Source organism: Lagenorhynchus albirostris, chromosome 3 (genome assembly GCF_949774975.1).
Source record: "Lagenorhynchus albirostris chromosome 3, mLagAlb1.1, whole genome shotgun sequence".
Classification (NCBI taxonomy): Eukaryota; Metazoa; Chordata; class Mammalia; order Artiodactyla; family Delphinidae; genus Lagenorhynchus; species Lagenorhynchus albirostris.
Genome location: NC_083097.1, coordinates 63,575,899 through 63,603,071, shown reverse-complemented (window position 1 = coordinate 63,603,071; position 27,173 = coordinate 63,575,899). Strand labels below are relative to the sequence as shown.

Here is a 27,173-nt window from a genome sequence, read left to right as displayed (position 1 = left end):
ATTCAAGTTTAATACACAAGAGTCAATTGCTTTCCTATTTACCAGCAATGAACGTGAAATTTGAAATGAAAACACAATACCATTTACATTAAACCCACAAAACCAAAATACTTAGGTATAAACCTAACAAAATATGTACAAGATCAACATGAGGACAACTACTCTGATGAATGAAATCAAAGAACTAAATAAATGGAGGATAGTCCATGTTCATGGACAGGAAGACTCAATATTGTCAAGATGTTAGTTCTTCCCAACTTGATCTATAGATTCAAGCAATCCCAATCAAAATCCCACCAAGTTATTTTGTGGATATCGACTAACTGATTGTAAAGTGTATGTGGAGGGCAAAAAACCCAGAATGGTCAACATAATATTGAAAAAGAATGAAGTGATGACTCTATCCAACATCAAAACTTATTATAAAGCTACAGTAATTAAGATAGTGTGGTTTTGGTGAAAAGAATAGACAAATAGATCAATGGAACAGAACAGAGAGTCCCAAAATAGATCCACATAAATAGAGTTAACTGATCTTTGATGAAGGAACAAAGGCAATACTGTGGAACAAAGACAGCTTTTTCAACAAATGGTGCTGGAACAACTGGACGTTCACATGCAGAAAAGGAATCTAGACACAGACGTCATACTTTCACAAAAATTAACTCAATATGGATCATAGACCTAAGTGTAAAATACAAAACGATAAAACTCCTAGAAGATAATATAGGAGAAAATCTACATGACCTTTGTAGATTTTTGTATCTACGGTCACGTCACAGCAATGACCTTTTAGATACACACCAAAGGCACCATCCATGAAAGAAATAATGGATAAGCTGGACTTCATTAAAATGAAAAACTTCTGCTCTGCAAAAGGTAACATCAAGCGAATGAAAAGACAAGCCACAGACTGGGAGAAAATATTTGCAAAAGACACATATGATAAAGGACTATTATCCTAAATATATAAAGAACTCTTAAAACTCAACAATAAGAAAACAACCCCATTAAAAAATGGACCAAAGACCTTAACAGACACCTTACCAAAGAAGATAGACGGATGGCAAGTATATGAAAAGGTGCTCCACATCCATGTCATCAGAAAAACACACATTAAAACAACAGGGTATAACTACACACCTATTAAAATGGCCAAAATCCAGAACACTGATATATCAAATGCTGGTGAGGATGTGGAGTAACAGGAATTCTCATTCATTGTGGGTGGGAATGCAAAATGGTACAGCCACTTTTTTTTTTTTTTTGCGGTACGCAGGCCTCTCACTGTTGTGGCCTCTCCCGTTGCGGAGCACAGGCTCCGGACGCGCAGGCTCAGCGGCCATGGCTCACGGGCCCAGCCGCTCCGCGGCACGTGGGCTCCTCCCGGACCGGGGCACGAAGCCGTGTCCCAGTTCCTTACAAAATTAAACATACTCCTACTATACAATCCGGCAATCATACACCTTGATATTTACTCAAAGGAGTTGAAAACTTATGTCCATACAAAAACCTGCACACTTATGTTTATAGCAGCTTTATTTATAATTGTTGAAACTTGTAAGCAACCAAGATATCCTTCAGTAGGTGAATGGATAAACCGTGGTACACCAAGACAACAGAATATTATTGCTCTCTAAAACGGAATGAGCTCTCAAGCCACGAAAAGACACGAGGAAAGCTTAAACGCATATTACTAAGTGAAAAAGAGCCAATATGAAAAGGCTACATACTGTTTAATTCCAACAACATGACATTCTGCAAAAGACAAAACTATGGAGACAGTAAAAAGATCAGTGGTTTGTCAGGGGTTGGGGGGAGGAGGATACGTCGGTGGAGCACAAAGGATTTTTAGGATGGCGACTGTTTTGTATGATACCCTACCATGGAACGTGTCATTCATTATACATTTGTCTAAACCCACAGACCGTACACCACCAAGAGTGAACCCTAATGTAAAGTATGGACTTTGGGTAATTACGATGCATCAGTGTAGGCTCACAATTGTAACAAAAGTACCACTCTGGTGGGGAAGGCTGATATGGGGAAGTTATGCGTATGTCAGGTATGGGTATATGGAGAATCACGTGTCTTCCGCTCAATATTCCCGGGAACCTAAAACTGCTCTTAAAACAAACAAACAAACAAAAAAACTCCTTTACAAAATGTCAGAATATTCTTGCCATTCTTTGCCACACCAAAAGCTTTTCTTTACCGCCCACGCCGGGAACCAAGGCTCTAGGCCGCTCGATTCTGGGAGAACGTAGAGAACGCGGATCACGAGATCCAGAAAAGGAAGGAGTGCCCCCAGAGGAGTCTCTCAAAGGGCCCCCAACTACCGGCAGCGGGCCGGAGAAAACGTCCACTGCAAGCCTACTGTGTGGAGCACAGTCCCAGACCCGAAGCCTGGGGAGCACCGCTTACCAGGGGCCCCGGCGGTCGCTGTCATGGTGACCGTGGTCCTCAGTCTGCGCAGGCGCTGAGCGGTGGGTGCAGCCGAAGACCCGTAACAGATGGCGAGAAAACCCGACTCTACAGAGAATAGACCTTGCCGTGGCCTCCGACGGCCGCCTAGGAGGAGCTTCCGAGGCGGAGGCGGAAGGGGCCGAGGAGCGGTGCGCACGCGCAGAGGCGGCGGCTCGAGTTTCGCCAGCGCGCCGTCTTCCCGGATGGTTTTCGCGTCCTAGTGTCGCGCGCGTCGCTCCTTTGAAAGGTAGTCAGGAAATGGGTAGTAATGAAGAACGCGGCGTCAGGGAAAACAGAAGCTGGGTTGAGACGCCAAGTTGCTGCTGTGGGGTACGAATTTCCAAATTGGATATATTTTCTCTTTTTAATTTTAGTAGCATCCTAAAAAATGACATGAAATCCTATCTCCATAAAAATGAGCGTTTCTGCATAAGGAGACTGAAGTGATAAGTTGGAAGTTTTCTGTTCCCCTCTTGACTTCTCTACCGGTTTTCACTCAGAAACACTCCTAGCAGCTGGATTCTCCCACCCACTGCCTTCTTTGCCCTCCTTAACTCCTTTCCACAGCCAAGCTGGGACTGGAAAAAGCGCCAGTGGAGTCAGACTGACGTGAATTAGCAATGCAGCACTGCCATATTCTGGTTCTGTAACTCTACCACTCAATCCGTCAGTTGTAAAATTAGAATAACAATACATCACCTCACACACAGCACAAATGGCAGCCCTTCTCGCCCAGCTCTTCATATTTTAATATACGTAAGTCTTTCCAGACGGTTGTAATTATTTCAATATGTCTTCAATAAGGCTTCCGTATTCTCTGGATTTTCTCAAGCTCAATCGAAATGATTTCTTGAGTTTCAGAAAGCACTAAATTTTAATGACTTCATTGACCTTAAAAAAAATCTTTCTTGAGATATACAATTGATTGGCTTGAATTTGATCTGCATTTCCTAATGATACAAAATGTTATACATTTAAAGGGTACAATTCAGTGTAGTCACAGAATTGTGCAACCAGCACACCATCAATTTTAGAACATTTTCATCATCCAAAGCAGTCACTCCCCTTTCTCCCCAACCTTAAGGAACCACTAATCCACTTTCTGTCTCTATGGATTTGCCCATTCTGCACATTTCATTTAAATGGGATCATAGAGTATACAGTGTTTTGTGACTGGCTTCTTTCACTTAGCATAATGTTTGCGAGGTTCATGTTGTAGCATGTATCAGTACTTTATTAAATTTTTTTGTGGCCAAATTTCCATTATTTGCATATACCACATTTATTTGTCTATTCATCAATGGATGGACTGTTGCATTGTTTCCATTTTTGGCAACTAATGAATTTTGGCTGCTATAAACATTCTTGTACAAATTTTGTGCGGAATTATGCAGATGTATTTCTCTTGGGTATATACGTAAGAGTGGAATTGCTGGTTCATATGGTAACTCTATGTTTAACTTTTTGAGGAAGTGTCAAACAGTTTTGCAAAGCAGCTACATACAACATTTTACATTCCCACCAGCAATGTATGAGGGTTCCAATTTCTCCACATCCTCACCAATACTTGTTATTATCTGTTTATTTGTTTAATTATAGCCATCCAAATGGATATGAAGCAACATCTCATTGTGGTCGTTATTTGTATATCGCTAGTGACTAATAATGTTGAACATATTTTCAAGTGCTTATTGGCTTTTTATATATTTTCTTTGGAGAAGTGTCTATTCAAATTATTTGCACATTTTTAAAAGTAGGTTATTTGTGGAGGTTTTGTTGAATTGTAAAAATTCTTTATAAAGTCTGACTACATGTCCCTTAACAGATATATGATTTACAAATATTTTCTTCCATTTTGCAGGTTGTCTTTTCACATTCTAGATCGTATCAGTTGCAGTACAAAAGTTTCTATGGCCTATTGATAACCGTATTAGGTCAATATTTTCATAGATTTTACAGTAACTGGCTCAATTAAAATTACTCTTCACTGTCCATTTTTTAGAACTACATAGTGGAATATGTGGCATGAGATAATGATGTCTAAGATTTGCTTGAAAATACTCCAGCAAAGAAATCAAGAGATAGATGAAGCAAAAGTGGAAAATCTTGGTAATTGTTGAATCTGAGGAGTGTTATAGGTTGGGTATGTAGAGTTTCATCATACCATTTTCTCTACTTTTGAGTGTTTGGAAAATTTTATAGCAAATATGTGTCTAATTACTTTTAATCTTTTTGCACAAAGGAAGGGTTTCATGTGTTAAGGGTATATGGTACACTGAAGAAAGATGTACAGAGCCTTATGAAGATCAGAATGTGAAAAATGGGCATTGACCTGATAGTTTGGAGCTGCTTTTGATGACATATTTAAGGAGGAATTAATGGTATAATATTAGCTCTGATTAACCCAATCTGGGTAGAGGTGGTGAGATTATGTGTATTAGAGGAGTGGAATAAGATGAGGTCATCTGTGGGTGACCTTTGATTCAGTACATACAATTCACTCTTGAATAAGCGTGTAGCTAGCCTTAGAATTTACTTTCCACTTAGCACTTAAATATATATATTAAATGCATATATTTTATAGTTTTCTGGCTTCTGTTTTGTTATTGGCAAGTTTTCTGCTAGCCCAGTTGCAAATTCCCGTAACTATAAAGCAGTCAGTTTTTACTCTCTGGTTGCCTCAAATTTCTCTTTAAATATGCCTACATTGATAGCTTCCACTTACTTTGATTCCTGTCCTGGATTTATTCTGCAGTTCAGCAGACAAAAGATGTTTAAATGTCTTCTGCCAAATTGGGAGTCTCTGCACTGGATTCCTACTTCCACATAATTTAATGCTAAAACGGGATCCTACTAACTCCCTAAATTGTGATTAAAAACAAACAAAAGGCCTTCCCTGGTGGTGCTGTGGTTGAGAGTCCGCCTGCCGATGCAGGGGATACGGGTTCGTGCCCCGGTACGGGAAGATCCCACATGCCGCGGAGCGGCTGGGCCCGTGAGCCGTGGCCGCTGGGCCTGCGCGTCCGGAGCCTGTGCCCCGTAACGAGAGAGGCCACAGCAGTGAGAGGCCCGCGTACCGCAAAACAAAAAACCAAAAAGAACAAAAAAAGCAAACAAAAAACTAATTTAATTCAATGAATTTTAAATGGCCCTCAGGCTTGAAGTTAAAGGGTTTTTGAGAATTGAGAATTTAATTACTTTATATCTTGGTTCCTTTAGCTGCTTAAATATTTTCTTTTTTAAGTTAACAAATCTGTCAGGCATTATTGCCACTCATCCAGTTAGCTGTGTTTACTTACAAGGTTGAGTGAATCATGAAAACCCAGACTCATGGGATTTTGGAAGTTTTCAGCTAGCTTCTATGACACAAATATTAGACTTTTTGATATTGTCCTATATGTCCTCAAAGCTCTTCATTTTTTTCCACTTTTTTTTCTCATTGTTATTCAGACTGGATAGTTTCTACTCATGTATCTTCAAATTCACTGACTCTTTCATCCATCATCTCCAGTAATTTTTTTTTACTGTATTCTTCAGTTCTAAAATTTCCATTTGGTTCTTTTTATAGCTTTGATTTCTTTGGTGAAGACTTCTATCTTTCCATTCATTTCAATAATGTTTAGCTTTGCTTTGTAGAACCTGATTAAATTAATTTTTTGTCGTCTTCTGATAATTCCAACATTTGGGTTACCTCAGAATTGGTTTTTGTTCATTGTCTTTTCCCTTGAGAGTTACTTAAGATTTCCCTAGTGTTTTGCATCTTGAATAATTTTTGATTATTTCCTGGATATTTTGAATATTATGAAATTCTCAGTCCTGTTTAAATCTTCAGAAGAGTGTTTTTGTTTTGTCTTGTTTTAGCTGGCAGTCAATCCAGTTAGTTCACACCACACGTCCTGGCCTGCTTTCTGTGGGCTATTGTTCCAAAAATTTAGTTCTCAGTGACTTTGCACTACCATTCTAATCTGCCCAAATTGTGCACCACCCAGTGGCTAGTCTGAAACCTGGATAGTGAGCTATACTGTAGATCAGTTTTCAAAACCTTTGGCTGCTTCTGGTCAATTTCACACATGCACAGTGTGGAGGTGATCTCAGGATTTTATATACAAATTTAGAGGTTTCCTTTCTTCAATTCCCTCCTATCAGTGATCTTCCCCACACTCTCTGGTTCTAAGATCACCCCTTCTTGGTGTTCTGGCTAGAAGGCAGAGCTTTAGCTTCCCCACAACATTGCTAGTGTTCTGCCCTGCACTGACTGCCACCATTGCACAGTGGGTAGAGAGGGGGGTGCTGCCTTTTTGCTGTCTCTAGATTAGGTAGGGCAGGGAAAGTCCACATTGCCCCATAGGATTTACATATGGTAGGGAGGGAGGGGTGCTGCTGTTTTTCTGCAGCTCTCCTGGAATAAGGTAAGTAAATTCAAAAGGATTCTGTCTCATAGTCCCCCAACCCCCTTCTCTGTCCTCTGACTAGAGAGAGCAGACTGTTCCTTGGACTCTGTGCCAGCTGGCAGTTCCTATTTTAAAGTGCCTGTGTGTAGATCCCTTTTTATTTATTCTGTTTGGAATTTGTTTAACTTCTTGAATCTGTAGAGTCATGTATTTCATCAATTTTTAAAAGTCTACATTATATCTAAAAGTATTTGTTCTGTTCTATCCTCCCCTCTCCTTCTGCAGCTAATTAAGCAGATGTTGGGAATTCTCACTGTATCCTCTATATGTTTCCTGATTTTTCCATCTTTCCATCTTTTTATTTCTCCATGCTGCATTCTGGATAATTTCTCCTGATCTATATTCTAGTTTATAAATCCTTCCAATTGGTTATATTCTGTTCTGCCTTTAAACCTATTTACTGAGTTTTAAAGTTCAGTTTTTATATATTCTTGCAAAATTTGTATTTAGTTACTTCCAAAATTAGTTCCATCACTTTTTAGTTTCCAATTCTCTACAGGTATTTGACACTTGACTTTATTTCTTTAAACACAGAAAGCATAAATGTAATACCTAAGACTATATGAATTTAACTGTTTCTACTAATTCTTGCCTCTGGAATCTAGTTTCCTTATGTGCCTGTTTTTTTGGTTTGTTTTGGTTTGTGTGTTGGGGGGGACCACCTTAAAGCAAGTCAAATGCTTAAGAGTCTTTGGGTGATGTAGGCAATTCTAAACTTGGCTACAATTTTACATAATTTATATTTCTGATTCATCCTCATCTAAAGGCCGAAACCCTTTGAGGGAGTCTCAGCCTACTGTGGGGAAGTTCTTCTGTTAGATTCACAATTCCTGTTAGATTCACCATCTTGTGTGGGTCTTGAACTTTGATATCTGTCCCCCTTACCCCATTAGGCTGTCATATTAGGGCCCCATGCTCACTTCTCTTTTTCTCTTTACTTTTGGACTGGGTGTTCCATACTGTCTTAAAAATCTCTTTGATGTTTTAAGATGCCTTTTTGTATTTTAATCAGCTTTGGTTGTTTTTATCAATGGCATAGCTCTAAATATCCTAACATGCAATTTCCAGAAACAGGAAGTTTCCCGCAATTGCATCTTTGTTCCTACATGGCCAAACCCTACTCTTTCTCTTGGTATTCTCTGTACTTAGCACATACTACTTGTGGAATGGAATCCATAAATGTTGATAAGAACTATGCTTAATTTTTTCAGAGCAATTAATCTTTTTATTATTTTTTTAGAAATTTGTACTTATAGCTTGCTCTAAGATATAGGTATCTTGTTTTAGTTAGCTAATATTAGTTGCTTCATGTAATAAACCACCAGAAAATTTAGCAGCTTAAAACAACAGACATTTATATCTGAGATTCAGAAATCTGAGAAAGGCTTAGTTGGGTGATTCTCATGAGGCTACAGTCAAACTGTGGCTGGGGCTGCAGTCTGAAGGCTTGACTGGGTTGGAGGATCCCCTTCCACTTGCCTGGCAGCTGGCTTCCCCAAGAATGAGTGACTCAATAGAAAGAGAAGGAGAAAGAGAAGGAGACAGGCAGACAGGGAGGGAGAGGTGGGGAGACAGGGATGAAATGAAGAGAGTGAGTGGGGAGAAATACACCAAAGATGGCAACCATAGAACCTTTTATAACATAATATTGGAAATGACATCCCATCCCTTCTTCCATATTCTGTTGGTCACAAAGACCAACAGTGGTACAGTGTGGGAGGTGACTACACAAGGGTGTGAATAACCAAGAGGCAGGGATCATTGTGGGCTATCTTGGAAGCTGGCGAGCACCTTATTTTACCAAAAGAACAAAAAAAGAAAGAAAAAAAAAACTTTACTATATTCGGAGGTTCATAATAAAGCTCTTGAATTAGAACTATTTCTTCATTTGTAAAAAGCATGAAAATATAGCTGTAATTTTTATCAATGCAAATTCAGAAAATGTTTCCCAAAAGGTGTTAAATATTAAATTGTGTATCATTCCAAGCTAAATCTAAAACACAGAATATAAAGAGAAGATTTAAAACTACTAAAAATCTGATGTAAAACAAAACAAAAAGAACACCAATGTCAGTTAAGTGGTAAAAGATAAATTTAGATGGTGAGGCTTAGTGTTGGGTAGGAAAAAAAATAAAGGTTTTAAATATAGCTCAAATAAAAAATAACATTCCAAGTATTTTCATAAAAAAATTGTTATGAGAAAAACAGTCCTCCTATGGAAACATATGGTCATAATTCCAGTAATGGATTTTCTTCTTGCTTTTCTGCCATTAAGATTGCTTTTATCAATTACACAGTGGTTGGAGAAGCAGTGAAAGCTTTAAGATTCTAAATAGAAGCCACATAAATCAAAGTAATTGAGGAGATGACACTGTGTTCTTCAGTGTAAACAGCACACTATATTTTGTATAAAAAATGAGGGGAGATAATAAAAATATATTTGCTGCTACTGCACCTAAACCTTGGAAAGATACACAATAATAAAAATCACTTCTTATTGAGATTGGAGAGTGAGAAGAACAAGGTAGATGCATACAAGGTGGGCAGTAAGACTTATATTAAGTTTTTAACATTTCTTTCTGATTTTTGAATGTTTATATATTACACCTATGAAGCATTTTTTTTAATCACAAAGAAAAAAATTAAAACCTAGGACTGTTTAGAGGTTTCTGGTTTTATTTCAAGATATTTTCTCTTTAAAATGTGAGTCAAGTTATCAAAGTTATATTATATTAAAAAAAGAAGAGTTGTATTCTTTACTTATAAAACAATATTTAAATCTAGGCTGTTATAAACTTAGGCAATTAAGACACCATAGTCAGGCTACTACTTTTATGATTAAATTATGATTTTTATGATTATGACTTTTATGATTAAATAAGGTAAGATATTCACACAACACAGAAGACTCTTTAAAGTAAATTGCCTTAAAAGGGAAAGTTGAATGTTTTGACATATTACTGACTCTTCAGATTTTCAGCTCTTGCCTAGACAAGTTTAACGCCCACACCTTCTCATTATTAGTATGGCTATCCTCCTGAATTGTTTTCCAACCAGCTACTCAGAAGTCATACCTCTATTTTAGCAATTACTTTTACTTTGTTAATTATCTGCTTCACACATTCGTCTCCAAGAGGGAAAGAACTATTTTATTCATCTTTCAATCAATGAAGCCTACTAAAGTGCTCTGCATATAGCAAGCATATATGCATATACTAAGTCTGCTGGATTGCTGCAAAAGCAAATGGGCTAAATCTTACTTAATATTTCAAAATTCTGGAAAGACAGTATTCTTAAAAGGCATAGACCAAAAATAGATCACTGCAGACTGAGTACAAAGAACCATTCTATTTCTTCACCTTTAAAAAAATTAAAATTTTAAATTATCAATAGGAAGAACATGACCAAATGCATTCAGAAACATATTGTACATCTACAAAGAATACTTTAAAATGTGCCTCCAAAGGCACAGTAACTCCAATTTTCATTAAATGTAGAGACTTTAGGGAAACAAATCCAAAGCTATCCCATCATGGGAAAAGTCCTCTACCTTCTGGTTATTTTAAAGTAACTTCAGTATTCATAGATTGTGCCCTTAACTTATACTGCAAAATAAACAAAAATATAAAGAAAACAAATTGAGTTAGATATGCAATTGCTTATGATGTCAACAAATTTCACAAGTTATTACATCATGTTGCTTAATTTTATTTAATGTCTGCAACATTTTACATTGTTTATGAAGTAGTTACTTCCAAAAGACTGATATTTTCCTCCATGCTGTGTCTTTGGCTAGTACTACAGATGTGATTCAGTAGGAATCATATGACCAAACTGATTCAAATTCTCAGTTTTTTCCTAGACTGAGACCTAAGAACCTGAGTTATAACCCTGACTTCATCTTCAGGTTGAGATGCTTCATAAATACTTTCTTAAAACAGGGCTATTTAGTGTAGTTTCTTTTTCTTGAGACACAGGAGTGTTTTTGATACAAAAACATATATATTCCACATTAGAATAAAAAAAGCATTAAAATAATGATTATTATTTTAAATAACTTAAATGACAGGATTAACTAAAATATGACCATTACTTTTTTAACACAACGTACTTTAAAAATTTTTTTCTATTTGAAGTAAAGAAGAAAGTTCTGTAACAGTTTCAAATACATAGAATTTAACTTATGTTAATATCCTGTTATAAAAAATAACTACCATATAAAGAATTTAAAATATGCAAAAGTAAGTAGTTCATTAAAATTTATACTTAATACATTGGTGTCAATGAAAATACGTAGACTTGCCAAGAAACTTTCAAGGTTTAAAGGAGAAGTTAAAAAAACACCTGTTTCAGGCTTCATTTATTGCTACATAATGACTACTTCAAGGGTCATCTGGCCTGTCGTCAATCACTCTTAGAAGTGGTATATACAGTGGTATACTTTGGAAGGAAAGGAGGAAAAATAATGCACTGCAATACAAAAATATTACCTATTTATAAATTATTAAAGATTTATAAAACACATACCAAATCACATGTTCTTGCTATAAAAACAATATACTTAATTATAGAAGCACAAAATCCTGAAGCACCCACAGTTACTTTAAGAATACCCATTTAATAAAGAGAAAACCATATATGTATATATAAAATAATAATTTGAAAAGAAAAAAGGCAAAATTCTGATTTTAATGAAAACAATCAGTTTATCTAATCATGGAGGTAGGTCTCCACTCCAATTATACAAATAAGTTATCTGCCTTATTCAAAGAATTACCATATAAGTCTAAGATCTGGAAACTGGTCTGTGGCGTTGAAATACATTTTTAACAGACTTTAGAAACCAGTAATTTAACTGGCATATAAACAAAAAAGGTAGTTCCTTCATAAGCTTACATCTGAAAAGAGCCTTCATTAAAATCATTCTTGGCATAAAGAGGTATACCTAAGTGCAGGTACTTTGGCTTAGCATTTAAATAACACAGTTAAATGCTACAAATTTTTTAAAGACAGAAGAAATCCTTGTCTTTTTCAGTACTTGTAAAGTGTAAAGCTTCAAAAACTGTGGATCTCTTAAATTTTTGGAGATTTAAATGTGCTAATGATTTTTAAAAGATCATTCCTGCCTAAAAAGCAAAGCTTACATGTTTCAAATATCAAACATAAAACATATTTACTTTTAGTGTCTGTGGCATTTCAGCTTTAGTGCTGGAGTTAGTTTTAACAAATCAGTTTGCAATATATAATACAACTCACGTCCTTTCACTAAAAAAGATTTTCAATAATAAAAAATACTAATTCTATTTCTAATGGTAAACTAGTAGAGTTGGAGGTCCCACCGTGGATCACAGGGATTAGAGCACTATCAAGATCATTTAGATAATGCTGAGGAAGAAGTTGGCCTTCGGATCCTGCCTGAAATTCAACCTGGAAAAAAAAAATCTTGATGAGTCAACCCTAGAAAGTGAGCAATCTTGTTTTGTTCAGCAGATGAATATAAAATAAACTATTTAAGAATATCATTCAATTTAAGCATGTTAAGAAAATACTTGATATTTTGTTCATAAAATAATGTTTTACATTCTCCTTTATTTCTTCCATCTACTACATAAATTATAATTGTCCCTTCCACAGATACTATGAAAATAAAATTGCCACTACTTCATACTTCAGGTTTCTTCTCAATGAACATGTAAACACATTGGCGGACCAAGGTTTTGGATAATTGTCAACATGATTTAAATAAAGACCCCATGGTATTTAAAAAAAGATCTACTTAAAAATATTTTGAATTTATCATAAAATAATATTTGAATTTAATTTTGCTGGTGAAAATTACATTTTAATACATATGACTAAAATAATTAACAATGCTTACTCAAATAATTATCAGGTGCTTCCTTGAAAAAGGAAATTTTAATAGTGAGATAAAAATGTAAGTTCTTTTTTCCAATAAGAACTGTAACACATCCTGCCTGAAGAAGAGCAAACCTTCAACATATGAAATTGTTCATGTTAAGATTAACCATTCTGGGACTTCCCCAGTGGTCCAGAGGTTAAGACTCCACGCTTCCATTGCAGGAGGCGTGAGTTCGATCCCTGGTCGGGGAACTAAGATCCCACATGCAGCGTGGCGCCGCCAAAAAAAAAAAAAAAAGATTGACCATTCTAATGAACAACCTGGACTGAAATCTATTATATTGGATGTGAGAAACAGTTAAAAAGGCACATTAAAATACTACTGCATTGGAACTTCCCTGGTGGTGCAGTGGTTAACACTCCATGCTCCCAAGGCAGGGGGCCCAGGTTTGATCCCTGGTCAGGGAACTAGATCCCACATGCCGCAACTGAGTTCACATGCCACAACTAAGGCGCCCACATGCCACAACTAAGGAGCGTGCCTGCCGCAATTGAGGAGCTCATGGGCTGCAGCTAAGACCTGGCACAACCAAATAAATAAATATTTTTTAAAAATACTAGTGGAGTACCACTTTTCACCTATCAAATTGGCAAAGTTCAAAAGTTTGATTATATACTGCTTTGATAAGGATGTGAGAGAAAGAACGCTCTCATAAATTGTGGTAGAAATATAAATTGTCATAACCTCTATTTGAGACAATATGGTAATATCTATTGAGTACATACTTGGACCCGGCAATTCTACTTCTAGGAATATTTCTTATATACTCACACTTATGCAAAAGCAAAATATTGTGGATACCTTAAATATCAACCAGGACATACCAAACATGCATAAGCACTAAATAAATTATGGTACATTTATATAATCAACTACTACTGTGCAACTTTAAAAAGAATATGTAGTTAAATGAAATATCTCTAAGATATATTAAGTTAAAGAAGCACTGTTAAAAAAAAAGTGAGAAGAGGACAAAAAGGACGTACAAACTTAATTGCTCATACATGCAAAAAATTACAAAGAATACATAGAAATGGATAACATTTGACTGCCTGACCAAGAAGGGAGGATGAGGGGGAGTATGGAAGTAGACTGAAGGGTTAGGAGTCAAGGGTAGGAAGGCGATCTTTCCAGGGCTATTACCTGATGCAACTCTACTGGGAACCATTTACATTGTAGCCTGGAGTTAATATCTCCAGAGGTCACCAATTAAATAGAGTACTGTGTGAATGCTGCTCTCTAGCATGTTTAATGAGGTGGTCCCGGTATATATATATTTGTGAGATAATAGAAAATATATATTGGTCTCTGACCCCAATTCCTGGCATAAAGCTCCTAAAACCCTTGTCATTTCCTAAGTGATAAGAATACCAGTAACATCTCTTATTCTAATATTTATCTTTGATCCCATCCCTGACACAGGGCTCCTAAAAAAGTTGTGAATTCCTGAGTGATAAGAGATGGAGGAGCATCTTTTGTTCTTTTGAGTCAACTCTGGATGGGCTCCTAGATAGGGGCTGGTCACCAGAAAGACCAAGCCCATGATTAGAAGTTTTAAATTTCCAGCCCTACCCCTCATTCTCCAGAGAGGGGAGAGGGGCTAAAAACTGAGTTAATAATTGATCATGCCTACATGAGGAAACCTCCATAAAATCTCAGTAGAAGTGGGCTGAGAGAGCTTTCAGGCTGGTGAATACATCCACACTGGGAGGGTGACGCACCCAACTCCGTGGAGACAGAAACTCCTGCTCAGGGCTCTACCAGACCTTGCCCTATGTATCTCTTCATCTGGCTGTTCATCTGTATAGCCTTTAATGAACTGACAGACATAAGCAAATGTTCCCCTGAGTTCTGTGAGCCGCTCAAGCAAGTTAATTGAACCCAAGGAGGAGGGGGTCATTGGAAGCTCTGATCCATAACTGGTTGGTCAGAAGCACAGGTGATAACTGACTGGTATATGAAGTGGGGGAGGAGGCAGTCTTGTAAGAGCTGTAGGATCTGATGCTATCTCCAGGTAGATCAAGTCAGAATTAAGTTGAATTCTTAGACACCCTGCTTGTGTCTGAGAATTGCTTGCTGGGGTGGGGGAAAGCCTCCACACATCTGGTGAGCAGAAGTGTTTTCAGTGGTAGTGAAAGAGACACACAGGAAAGACATAGAAGGGAAGAAATAGGTTTTTCCCTACATGGGAGGAAAAAACTGAAAATTTCCCTTTTTTAACATTTTTAGACTTTTGTAATTTTAAGTCACATGAATATAGAATTTAGTCAGCATAATTAAAAACCCTACTTATCAAGCAGGAATGTTGTGGAGCAGGGGTCAGCAAACTATGGCCTGTGGGCCAATGTGGCCCACCAACTGTTTTTGTAAACAAAGTTTCACTGGAACACAGCTAAGCTGTTTAGTTTACATACTGTCTACAGCTGCTTTCACACTATAATGGCACAGTTAAGTAGTTGTGAAAGAAATCTGACAGACCGCAATGCCTAAATTATTTACTGTCTGACCAAAAAAAGTTTGCTGGCCCCTGCTGTGGACAGTAAAGGAGATAATGTACAGGAAGTGTGTACCGAACATTAACATTCAACAAACTTTAGTTCTCTTCAGTGATCTCAAAGTAAAAGGTTAAATAAAAACTTTGGATTATTTTAATATAAGATATATTCATTTCAAAAAGACATCACAAAAACATGCCTCACCATATCAGTGTCAATGGAAACTCTGAGGCCAATTTTATTTATCCCATTACTCTTTAGAGTTTTCAGGTGAGGGCACAGTGCAGCACTACAAGCCATGGCTATTTCTTTTGCAAACTGATAACGAGTTGCTGAAATAGATAAATCCTGGTCCTTTAGAAAGTAGAACACCTGAAATGTATTTAATTAGGAAACAAGTCATGATTAAGATTAGAAGTAGCTTTAAAAATGCAAAAATTGCTACCTTCAATTCAACTTTATGAATAAAATTCCAATGTTAGTGCCATGAAATTCACTAGTTAGGAATATTATATAGTATGTGTGTGTGTGTATATATATATATATATATATATACACACACACTATATAGCCTGATCTATAGTATAAGTAAAAACTTAAAACCAAAGATTAGGGAATATGGGAATGACTTAGCTATTTTTGCCTAAAGTTAACTTGTAGCAACAAAAGCTTTGTTAACTCGGTTTAAAGAAGGGTACTAATGAGCCCACCCTATAAGATCACCATCCCATAAGGACATCTTAATGAAGTTAAGATCAAACAAAGAAATAATGTTCTATAATTTCTATACCCTCTATAGTTTCTATCTTCTACATGGTAAAATCACAAAGAATACCTAAGAAATCAGTAACATTGATTGTCTGACCCAGGAGGTAGAGTGAGGGGGAGAATGGAGGTAGACTAAGGGGCTGTGAGGCTACAGTTTCATATTCTCTTATTTTTAAAAAACTGGAACATGCAAAACTAACTTTCATATGTGAGTGCTGATTATAAACTGATATCTATAAAATATTTTATTTTTTGTAAAATAAGAGAAAAATGAAAACACCATGGTCAAATAACATGTTATCGTAGAAACAAAGATGGCAATGCCGTGAAAACTTAACTGTGAGCTGACAGGCAGTACCACCATACAATAACCTGAAATGATCCTATGGAAATGCAAATCTGGTGTATGTAAGGCAGTCTGGGGTGGAGATATGTGTGTCTCAAGGTGTAATGAAAGTGTAATACGCTGCACTTAAACATTCAGAGGTTGAGTACTGCGAAATCTCCAAATTAACAAAAACATATCCAAACACAGCATGTAAATGGAAGGAAACGTCTTTCTAAGTTACCTCAGTACACTTTACAATCTTCTCATCAGTTTCAAAATCTGCTTCCAGTTTTATTTTTTCACTTGGAAATCCTTGTAATGATATTCCATCCACTGAACTAATAACACTGCAGAATAAAATATAATAGAACAGATTTATTTAATACCAAAGTACTTTCTATGAAGTAAATTATTAGACTTGAACAAATGGAATAAGGATAAAAATTATGAAAGCTATAAATTTAAAGCAGCAGTAAGACATCTCAATTATACAAAAAATAATTAAAACTTAGCTCATATTCGTTTACCAAGATTTCTTGATTGTGTAGCAAATTATATCTACTTTTTCATATGCCCAATTCAGACCTGAGGTTTAAAATACCTTAGTCTCCTAACAGAAAAGCTGTCTCATGAATTGCAAAACTCTATTTTGGAATCCTTCAGCATTAGCCCTTCTCTTCCTTTTTTGCTCCAGATCTCTTAGCCAGTCTCCAAAAAAGAAAGAAAATGGGTAACTAAAGAGAGGAGGGAATAGCAGTAATATTCTGTAAGGCCTCTAATGTACATATTATTGAATTCAGTTGTTTGCATTTACAGTGGATCAATATAATACAGAATAAACACCCAAAGGGAATCCATTACTTATTTGATAAAAATAATCCTAAGATAATTCCATGAAAATACATATCTGGTATATAAAAGGCAGTCTTGGGGGGGAAATATGTGTGTGCCTCAATGTACCATATAACAGACAAAGTATCTTGTCTTTCTCAGACCTGGCATCAAGCCTACACTGCTACACAATGTGTATCATTTGCCCCCTCCCAAACTGACCACCCTTTAATAGTTTACAGCATCCTGGCTAAGAAAACACACATGATGCTGGTTAGGTACATTTTTGAAAAACCCAGACTGCATTTATTAATTAGAGTATATGCATTTAAATTAATGGTATAATTCTATATTTATTTATAAAATATTTAATTTTGTTAACAGGATGTTTTTATCCTTTCTCCTCCATCAAATCAATTACATTTTGGTAACAAAAAATTCCTACCCTTTGTTTCCTTTTTCTTCAGAATCTACCCAGCAGATGTCCACATATTCTCTCATGTCTACAGCATCAACTTTCCCACATGTAATTTTAAAGTCTTTTTGTTCTCGTAGAGCTAGCCGTAAGCCATCCATGGTCTCTGGAGTTATTTGTACCATTAAGCCATCTAAAAATGAGAGTTATGTTTCACATTTCTTTTACTGAATATAAATTTATATGTCTAAGCCATAAATTTTGCTATCAAAATATGTTCCATGCAAGTTTTAGACCATCTATTAAATCATCTTGATGGTTGTTTTCTGTTAGGGAATATGAAAAATATTTCACAATGTTAAGGATTCTTTTTTTTTTTAATGGTTAAACAAATAAAGGTGAGAACTTCCACTTCTGGCTATGATGAAATAATGATGCCAAACTGCCCTTTCATTATGGTAACCAACCATAAAACTAGACAAAATGTATGAGGCAATTGTTTTCAGGTTCTGGACAACAGGAAGTACAATACCATGGTCCCTACAGGAAAACTCAATAGGTGAGCCCATAACTGCCCAGGCTCTCTGCTTGGGGACAATTTCTGCATGGTGACCAGTAAGCCTACAATTGCTCTACTGGGCTGAGAAGTCAGAGATAAGACTTTAGGGAAACCTGAAATCTGTGGTCAAGACACTAAAAAGGGGAGCATCAGGAGACTGTGTTCAAGGACTTTTTGAGTCCTTGGACCAGAACTGAGAACACATTAATAGAGTGACCCTAGAAAATGGCTATTATATGGTTGGGAACAGAACAGAGATAATAGAAGTCAAGCAATGTTGGGGGATATTGGTAGTCTAGACCAATCAAAATACACATTAGCACCTCATTAACCTGAACTGTGCAATGCCAAATCAAAGCTCTTACAAAATCTACAGGCAAAACAGATTTGGAGAATGAGTCCTGCCAGACTGTAAACACCTTAGGATATCCATAGATCCATCTGTTAAAAAAAATAAAAAATAAAGACTACACAAGCTCAGGGTAAGCAGACATAAAATGCCTGCTTAAACATAAATAAGCCTTCTTCAGCAAAAAAATCCCTTTAAAAAAAGCTAAAAGAATCTAAAGTCTCTAAAGCATATCAATAATGACAGTACAAAATAAAAAATTACCAAAGACAGGAAAATGTGAGCCCCTATAAAACTGAAACTAACCATGAGATGGCCAAGACACTGGAATAAACACAAAAACACTTTAAAATATCTATTCTAAAATATACTCAAGGACCTAAAGGAAAACACATTTAAAGAATGAAAAGCAAATACTGGCTAAATGTATAAACAGATTTTTAAAAATCTGAACAGAGAAATAAAACTGGAAACGCCCCCCCCACAAATTCTATAACTGAAAAGTATAATCCAACTAAAATAGAAACCTTAATGGATAGGCTTAATAGTAGATTGAAGATGGCAGAAGAATCAGAGAACATAAAGAAAGGTCAACAAAAGTGATCAAATCTGAAGAACCCAGAGAAAAATGAAGAAATACAAAAAGAGCATCAAAGACCCTTGGGATGGTATAAAACAGTCTAATACAGATATGGATTACATATACATAGATAGACTATCTCCCAGAAGGAGAAGAAAGATCAGGACATTTAAAAAAATGGTAAGAAATTCCCCAAATTTGATGAAAAATATTGACACACACATCCAAGGAGTTCAATAAATGCCAAATAGGATAAATACAAAGAAAACCACATTGAGGCACACCACTGTAAAACTGGTGAAAACCAAAGATAAAGAGGCTATCTTGACAACAGACTGAGGAAAAGGGCACATTAAATATAAGGAAACAAATATAAAAACTATTACTGACTCTTCACTAGAAATAATGAGGGCCAAAAGACAATGAAATGACATCTTTAAAGAAAATAAAGACTTTCAAAGCAGAATTTTATATCTAGCAAAAATACCCATAAAAAATGAGAATGAAATAAAGACAGCTTCAGAAAAATGAAAAGCAAGACAACATTAGATAAATGAAAGCCAGCCAACTTGTATTACAAAAAATACTAATGACTTCTTGGTGTCTGCTCCATGTAAAGAGCTTGGAACTTGTCACTTCCATCCTCACAACAAGAAAAAAGCTGAACAATAAAATACCTAGGAATAAACCTAACTTCTATTCAACATAGTACTGGAAGTCCTAGCCACAGCAATCGTACAAGGAAAAGAAGAAAAGGTATTGAAATTGAAAGGAAAGAGGTAAAATTGTCATTATATGCAGATGACATGATACTCTATATAGAAAACTCTAAAGACTACACACAAAAACTATGAGAACTGATAAACGAATTCAGCAAGGTAGCAGGCTACAATATTTACGGAAATATTTTGCATTACTTTAAACAAACAAATATCAGAAAGTAAAAAAAAAACAAACAAAAAAACCCTTTAAAAATTGTATAAGGAAAATACCTAGGAATAAACCTGACCAAGGAGGTGAAAGACTTACACGCTGAGAACCATAAAACATTGATAAAGGAAACTGAAGATGATTCAAAGAAATGGAAAGATATCCCATGCTCTTGGATTGGAAGAATTAATATTGTTAAAATGGTCATAGTATCCAAGGCAATCTACAGATTTAATGTGATCCCTATCAAATTACCCATCACATTTTTCACAGAACTAGAACAAATAATCCTAAGATTTATATAGAACCACAAAAGACCCAGAATTGCCAAAGCAATCCTCACGAAAGAACAAAGCTGGAGACATAAGCCTCCCAGACTTAAGATAATACTACAAAGCTACAATAATCAAAACAGCGTGGTATTGGCACAGAAACAGACATATGGATCAATGGAACAAAAGACAGAACCCAGAAATAAACCCACACACCAACAGTCAATTAATCTTTGACAAAGGAGGCAAGAACGTACAATGGAGAAAAGACAGTCTCTTCAACAAGTGGTGTTGGGAAAGCTGGACAATCTCAGGTAAATCAATGAAATTAGAACACTTCCTCACACCATATAAAAAGATAAGCTCAAAGTGGTTTGAAGATCTAAATATAAGACATGACACCATAAAACTCCTAGGAGAGAACATAGGCAAAACATTCTTGGATGTAAATCATAGCAATATTTTCTTAGGTCAGTCTGCCAAGGCAAAAGAAACAAAAGCAAAAATTAACAAATGGGACCTAATCAAACTCAAAGCTTTTGCACAGCAGGGAAGCCATAAACAAAACGAAAAGACAACCTACAGAATGGGTGAAAATATTTGCAAATGATGCAACGAAGGGTTAATTTCAGAAATATCCAAACAGTTCATACACCTCACTTTCAAACAAACAACCCACTCAAAAAATGGGCAGAAGACCTAAATAGACATTTTTCCAAAGAAGACATACAGATGGCCAACAGTCACATGAAAAGATGCTCAGTATCACTAATTATTAGAGAAATGCAAATCAAAACTACAATGAGATCACCTCACACAAGTCAGAATGGTGATCATCAAAAAGTTTACAAATAATAAATGCTGGAGAGGGTATGAAGAAAAGGGAACCCTCCTAAACTGTTGGTAGGCATGTAAATTGGTACAGCCGCTATGGAAAACAGTCTGGAGGTTCCTTAAAAAACTAAAAGTAGAGCTACCATATGATCCAGCAATCCCACTCCTAGGCATATATCCAGAAAAGATGAAAACTCTAATTCAAAAAGATATATGTACCCCAATGTCCATAGCAGCAGTTTATAATAGCCAAGACATGGAAGCAATCTAAGTATCCATCAGATGAATGGGTAAAGAAGATGTGGGTGTGTGTGTGTGTGTGTGTGTGTGTGTGTGTGTGTGTGTGTGTGTACACACACACAATGGAATATTACTCAGCCATAAAAAGAATGCAATATTGCCATTTGCAGCAACATGGATGGACCTAGAGATTATCATACTAAGTGAAGTCAGACAGAGACAAATATATGATATCACTTATATGTAGAATCTAAAAAATAATACAAATGAATTTATTTACAAAACAGAAACAGACTCACAGACATAGAAAATAAACTTATGGTTACCGAAAGGGAAAGGGAGGAGAGGGATAAATTAGGAGTATGGGATTAACAGATACATACTAATATAAATAAAATAGATAAAATAACATGGATTTACTATATAACACAGGGAAATATATTCAATATCTTTTAATAACCTATAATGAAAAAGAATCTGTAAAAAAATATATATATACATATGAAAAACTAAATCACTTTGCTATACACCTGAAACTAATACATTATTGTAAATCAACTATAATTCAGTAAAATGTTTAAAAATAAATTTAAAAAAATAAAAAGCTGAACAAACATAAAATGAACAACTCTTAGATCTATCAAAGAATTGATGTCCCAGGGCAAACTGCTGCCCTGAAAAAAGGAGCAAAATCAAAACCTACCACAAAAACCCAACAAAAATAAAACATATTTCTCCTTACTTCTTATCACATATAATGTGATATAAGAAATATAACTGAATATATCATATTCCATCATCAGAAGACATATGGCACACAAAATGGAATCATAAACCTCACTTACTTTTAAAAGTTATTACTGAAAAACATGGATCTAAACAACATTTACAATCACTGCTTCCACTGGAAGTACTAGCCAATGAACAAGAAAAATAAATTAAAAAGCCATAATGGCTGTAAAGAAAGAAGCAAAACTATCATTATTAATAACTATCATTATTTATAGTTATAAAAAAACTCTAAAAGAGTCTATAGATAAATTATTTTAAATAATGTAAGCTTAGCAGTATAGCTGGTTATAAGATAAAAACAGAGATATCAATTAATTTCTATTTTCCAGCAACAAAAGATAAAATTTTTAATTTAAAATGATATCCAAGAATACATTAAAAGGATCAGGTACCATGACTAAGGGGAATTTGTCCCAGGGATGCAAGGATTTTTTGGTATCTGCAAATCAATCAATGAAACACACAACATTAACAAACTGAAGAATAAAAACCATATGATCATCTCAATAGAGGCACAAAAAGCTTCTCACAAAATTCAAGATCCATCTATGATAAAAACTCTTCGGAATGTGGGCATAGAGGAAACATACCTCAATAAAGATGCCACCAGAAAACTACTAGAGCTCATGAATGGATTTGATAAAGTTGCAGGATACAAAATTAATGTACAAAAATCTCTTGCATTTCTAGGCACTAACAACAAACTATCAGAAAGAGAAATTAAGGAAATAATCCCATTTACAACTGCATCAGAAAGAATAAAATACCTAGGAATAAACCTACCTAAGAAAGTAAAAGACCTGTACTTGGAAAACTGTAAGACACTGATAAAAGAAATTGAAGATAACACAAACAGATGGAACACAGATATACTGTGTTCATGGACTGGAAGAATTAATATTGTTAAAATGAACATACAACCCAAAGCAATCTACAGATTCAATGTAATCCCTATCAAAATACCAAGGGCATTTTTCACAGAACTAGAACAAATAATTTTTTAATTTGTATGGAAACACAAAAGACCCCAAAAAGCCAAAACTATTTTGAGAAAGAAAAACAGAACTGGATGAATCATGCTCCCTGACTTCAGACTATATTACAAACCTACAGTAATCAAAACAGTATGGTTCTAGCACAAAAACAAAACCATAGATCAATGGAATAGAATACAGCTCAGAAATAAACCCATGCACTTATGATCAATTAATCTACAACAAAAGAGGCAAGAACATTCAGTGGAGCAAAGACACTCTCTTCAATAAGTGGTGCTAGGAAAGAATGAAATTAGAACATTCTCTCACACCATGTACAAAAAAATAAAAAAACTCGAAATGGATTAATGACCTAAATGTAAGATCAGAAACCATAAAACTCCTAGAAGAAAACACAGGCTGAACACTCTTTGACATAAACTGCAGCAATATTTTTTTGGATCTGTCTCCTAAAGCAAAGGAAATACAAGCAAAAATAAACAAACGGGAACTAATTAAACTTAAAAGCTCTGCATAGTAAAGAAAACCATTAGCACAACAAAAAGACAACTTACCAAATGGGAGAAAACATTTGCAAATGATATGACCAATAACGAGGTAATATCCAAATATATAAACAGCTCATACAACTCAACATCAAAAAAAAAAAAAAAACCCTGATTAAACAACAGGGAGAACGGCTTTCCTGGTGGTGCAGTGGTTGAGAATCTGCCTGCTAATGCAGGGGACACGGGTTCGAGCCCTGGTCTGGTAGGATCCCACATGCCGCAGAGCAACTAGGCCCGTGAGCCACAACTACTGAGCCTGCACGTCTGGAGCCTGTGCTCCCCAACAAGAGAGGCCGTGATAGTGAGAGGCCCACGCACCACAATGAAGAGTGGCCCCTACTTGCCACAACTAGAGAAAGCCCTCGCACAGAAACGAAGACCCAACACAGCAAAAATAAATTAATTACTTAATAAACTCCTACCCACAACATCTTCTTTAAAAAAAAAAAAATGGGCAGAAGACCTGAATAGATGTTTTTCCAAAGAAGACACAGGATGGCCAATAGGCATGTGAAAAGATGCTCAACACTGTTAATCAGAGAAATGGAAATTAAATCCACATTGAGATATCACCTCACACCTGTCAGAATGGCTATCATTGAAAAGAACAGAAATAACAAATGCTGGAAAGGATGTGGAGAAAAGGGAACCCTCCTACAATGTTGGTGGGAATGTAAATAGGTGCAGCCACTATGGAAAACAAAATGAGGATTTCTCAAAAAACTAAAAACAGAACTACTATATGACATAGCAATTTCACTCTTGCGTATTTATCCAAAAAAAACCCAAAACCACTAATTCAAAAAGATACATGCACCCCAATGTTCACAGCAGCATTATTTACAGTTGCCAAGCAACCTAAGTATCCAACAACAGATGAATGGATAAAGAAAATGTGGTGTATATATATATATATATATATATATATATACACACAATGGAATACTACTTAGCCATAAAAAAGAATGATTTTGCGATTTACAACAACATGAATGGACTTGGAGGGTATCATGCCAAGTGAAATAAGTCAGACAGAAAGACAAATACTGTATCATATCACTTATATGTGGAATCTAAGAAATAAAACTAGTGAATATAACAAAAACTAAACTGACTCACAGATATAGAGAACAAACTAAGGGTTACCAGTGGGGAGAGGTAAGCAGGGAGGGGCGATATAGGGGTAGGGGATTAAAAAGTACAACCTAGTATGTAAAATGTGAATAAGATACAAGGATATAGTGTACAGCACAGGGAATATAGCCAATATTTTATAATAACTATAAATGAATATAACCTTTAAAACTTGTGAATCACTTTGTTGTACACCTGAAGTTTACATAATATTTTATATCAACTATACCTCAATAAAAAATAAATTTAAAAAATTATAATGGCATTTACATTACACTAAAATTGTAATAAGTAAATAAATAGATACCATTTACACTAGCAATAAAATCTATGAGGTACAGGAATAAATAAGAAATGATATTCAAAACCTATACAAAAACTATAAAATTTTATTGGAAATAAATATTATTAAATATTATGTAAATAAATTGAAGGTAGCCAATGTACATGGAAAGAAACAACGAAAATAGAAAATATGCCAATTTTCTCAAAATTAAACTAGCAATATAATGCAATTCCAATAAAAAGTCCAATGGACCTTTTAGAATCTAACAAGTTGATCCTAAAATTAACATGATAAAACAAAGGGCTTAGACTGGCCAGAGCACTACTAAAATGAGGAATAAGGCATGTGTGTGGCATCAGAGATGGGAGGACTTCCTATAAAGCTATGTAACTGAGATAGTATGGAGGATGATATTAGTGAAAATGCAGACTAAGAACTTCCGAAAATACTCTACTCCATAAAAACAACAAGGAAACCGATAAAATGTCAGAAGAAACTTTTTCAAAACTCTGGAAATTAACCAAAGGCCTGAAGCAATCTGGGGAGTATTTATAAAAAAAAAAAACAGCAGGAGAGAAGCAAGGAGAATTACAATACTGCAGTCTGTGGAACAAAAACCACATTCACAGAAACACAGACAAGATGAAAAGGGAGAGGGCTATGTACCAGATGAAGGAACAAGATAAAACCCCAGAAAAACAACTAAATGAAGTAGAGATAGGAAACCTTGCAGAAAAAGAATTCAGAATAATGAAGATGATCCAGGACCTCGGAAAAAGAATGGAGGCAAATATCGAGAAAAGGCAAGAAATGTTTAACAAAGACCTAGAAGAATTAAATAACAAACACCTAGAGGAATTAAAGAACAAATAAACAGAGATGAACAATACAATAACTGAAATGAATAATACACTAGAAGGAATCAATAGCAGAATAACTGAGGCAGAAGAATGGATAAGTGACCTGAAGACAGAATAGTGGAATTCACTACCGCGGAACAGAATAAAGAAAAAAGGAATGAAAAGAAATGAAGACAGCCTAAGAGACCTCTGGGACAACATTAAACGCAACAACATTAGCATTATAGGGGTCCCAGAAGGAAAAGAGAGAGAGAAAGAACCCAAGAAAATATTTGAAGAGATTATAGTCAAAAACTTCCCTAACATGGGAAAGGAAATAGCCACCCAAGTCCAGGAAGTGCAGAGAGTCCCAGGCAGGATAAACCCAAGGAGAAACATGCTGAGACACATAGTAATCAAACTGACAAAAATTAAAGACAAAGAAAAATTATTGAAAGCAACAAGGGAAAAACAACAAATAACATACAAGGGAACTCCCATAAGGTTAACAGCTGATTTCTCAGCAGAACTCTACAAGCCAGAAGGGAGTGGCATGATATATTTAAAGTGATGAAAGGGAAGAACCTACAACCGAGAGTACTCTACCCAGAGTCTCATTCAAAGAGGATCTCATTCAGATTTGATGGATCTCATTCAGATTTGATGGAGAAATTAAAACCTCTACAGACAAGCAAAAGCTAAGAGAATTCAGCACCACCAAACCAGCTCTACAGCAAATGCTAAAGGAACTTCGCTAAGTGGGAAACACAAGAGAAGAAAAGGACCTACAAAAACAAACCCCAAACAATTAAGAAAATGGTCACAGGAACATACATTATCGATAATTACCTTAAATGTGAACGGATTAAATGCTCCAACCAAAAGACACAGGCTCACTGAATGGATACAAAAACAAGACCCATCTATAGGCTGTCTACAAGAGACCCACTTCAGACCTAGGGACACATACAGACTGAAAGTGAGGGGATGGAAAAAGATATTCCATGCAAATGGAAATCAAAAGAAAGCTGGAGCAGCAATACTCATATCAGATAAAATAGACTTTAAAATAAAGAATGTTACAGGAGACAAGGAAGGGCACTACATAATGATCAGGGGATCAATCCAGAAAGAAGATATA

General features: G+C 35.6%; 2 protein-coding genes across 5 annotated transcripts in view; both read right to left on the bottom strand.

Moving 5' to 3' along the window:
- Nucleotides 1-3,299, bottom strand: part of FAM151B (family with sequence similarity 151 member B) — a 33,037-nt gene extending 29,738 nt beyond the window's left edge. Inside the window, exons 1-2 of one of the 2 annotated variants that reach the window (XR_009539513.1) lie at nucleotides 3,166-3,299; nucleotides 2,425-2,789 (exon numbers count right to left, since the gene is read on the bottom strand). Coding sequence is in view for 1 of the 2 variants with exons in the window: in XM_060143211.1 (XP_059999194.1) it covers nucleotides 2,425-2,449 (25 nt within the window). In the remaining variant the exon portion in view is untranslated. The remainder of the gene's footprint in view (nucleotides 1-2,424; nucleotides 2,790-3,165) is intronic. The other variant, XM_060143211.1, reaches the window with a different exon arrangement.
- Nucleotides 3,300-10,601: 7,302 nt separating this feature from the next.
- The window catches only part of ZFYVE16 (zinc finger FYVE-type containing 16), a 55,329-nt gene continuing 38,757 nt past the window's right edge, over nucleotides 10,602-27,173 (bottom strand). For all 3 annotated transcript variants that reach the window (XM_060143202.1, XM_060143204.1, XM_060143205.1), the window contains 4 exons: nucleotides 17,705-17,867; nucleotides 16,670-16,775; nucleotides 15,537-15,704; nucleotides 10,602-12,344 (listed from right to left, as the gene is read on the bottom strand). In XM_060143202.1, the coding sequence (XP_059999185.1) occupies nucleotides 12,183-12,344; nucleotides 15,537-15,704; nucleotides 16,670-16,775; nucleotides 17,705-17,867 (599 nt within the window). In that variant the 3' untranslated portion in view covers nucleotides 10,602-12,182. The remainder of the gene's footprint in view (nucleotides 12,345-15,536; nucleotides 15,705-16,669; nucleotides 16,776-17,704; nucleotides 17,868-27,173) is intronic.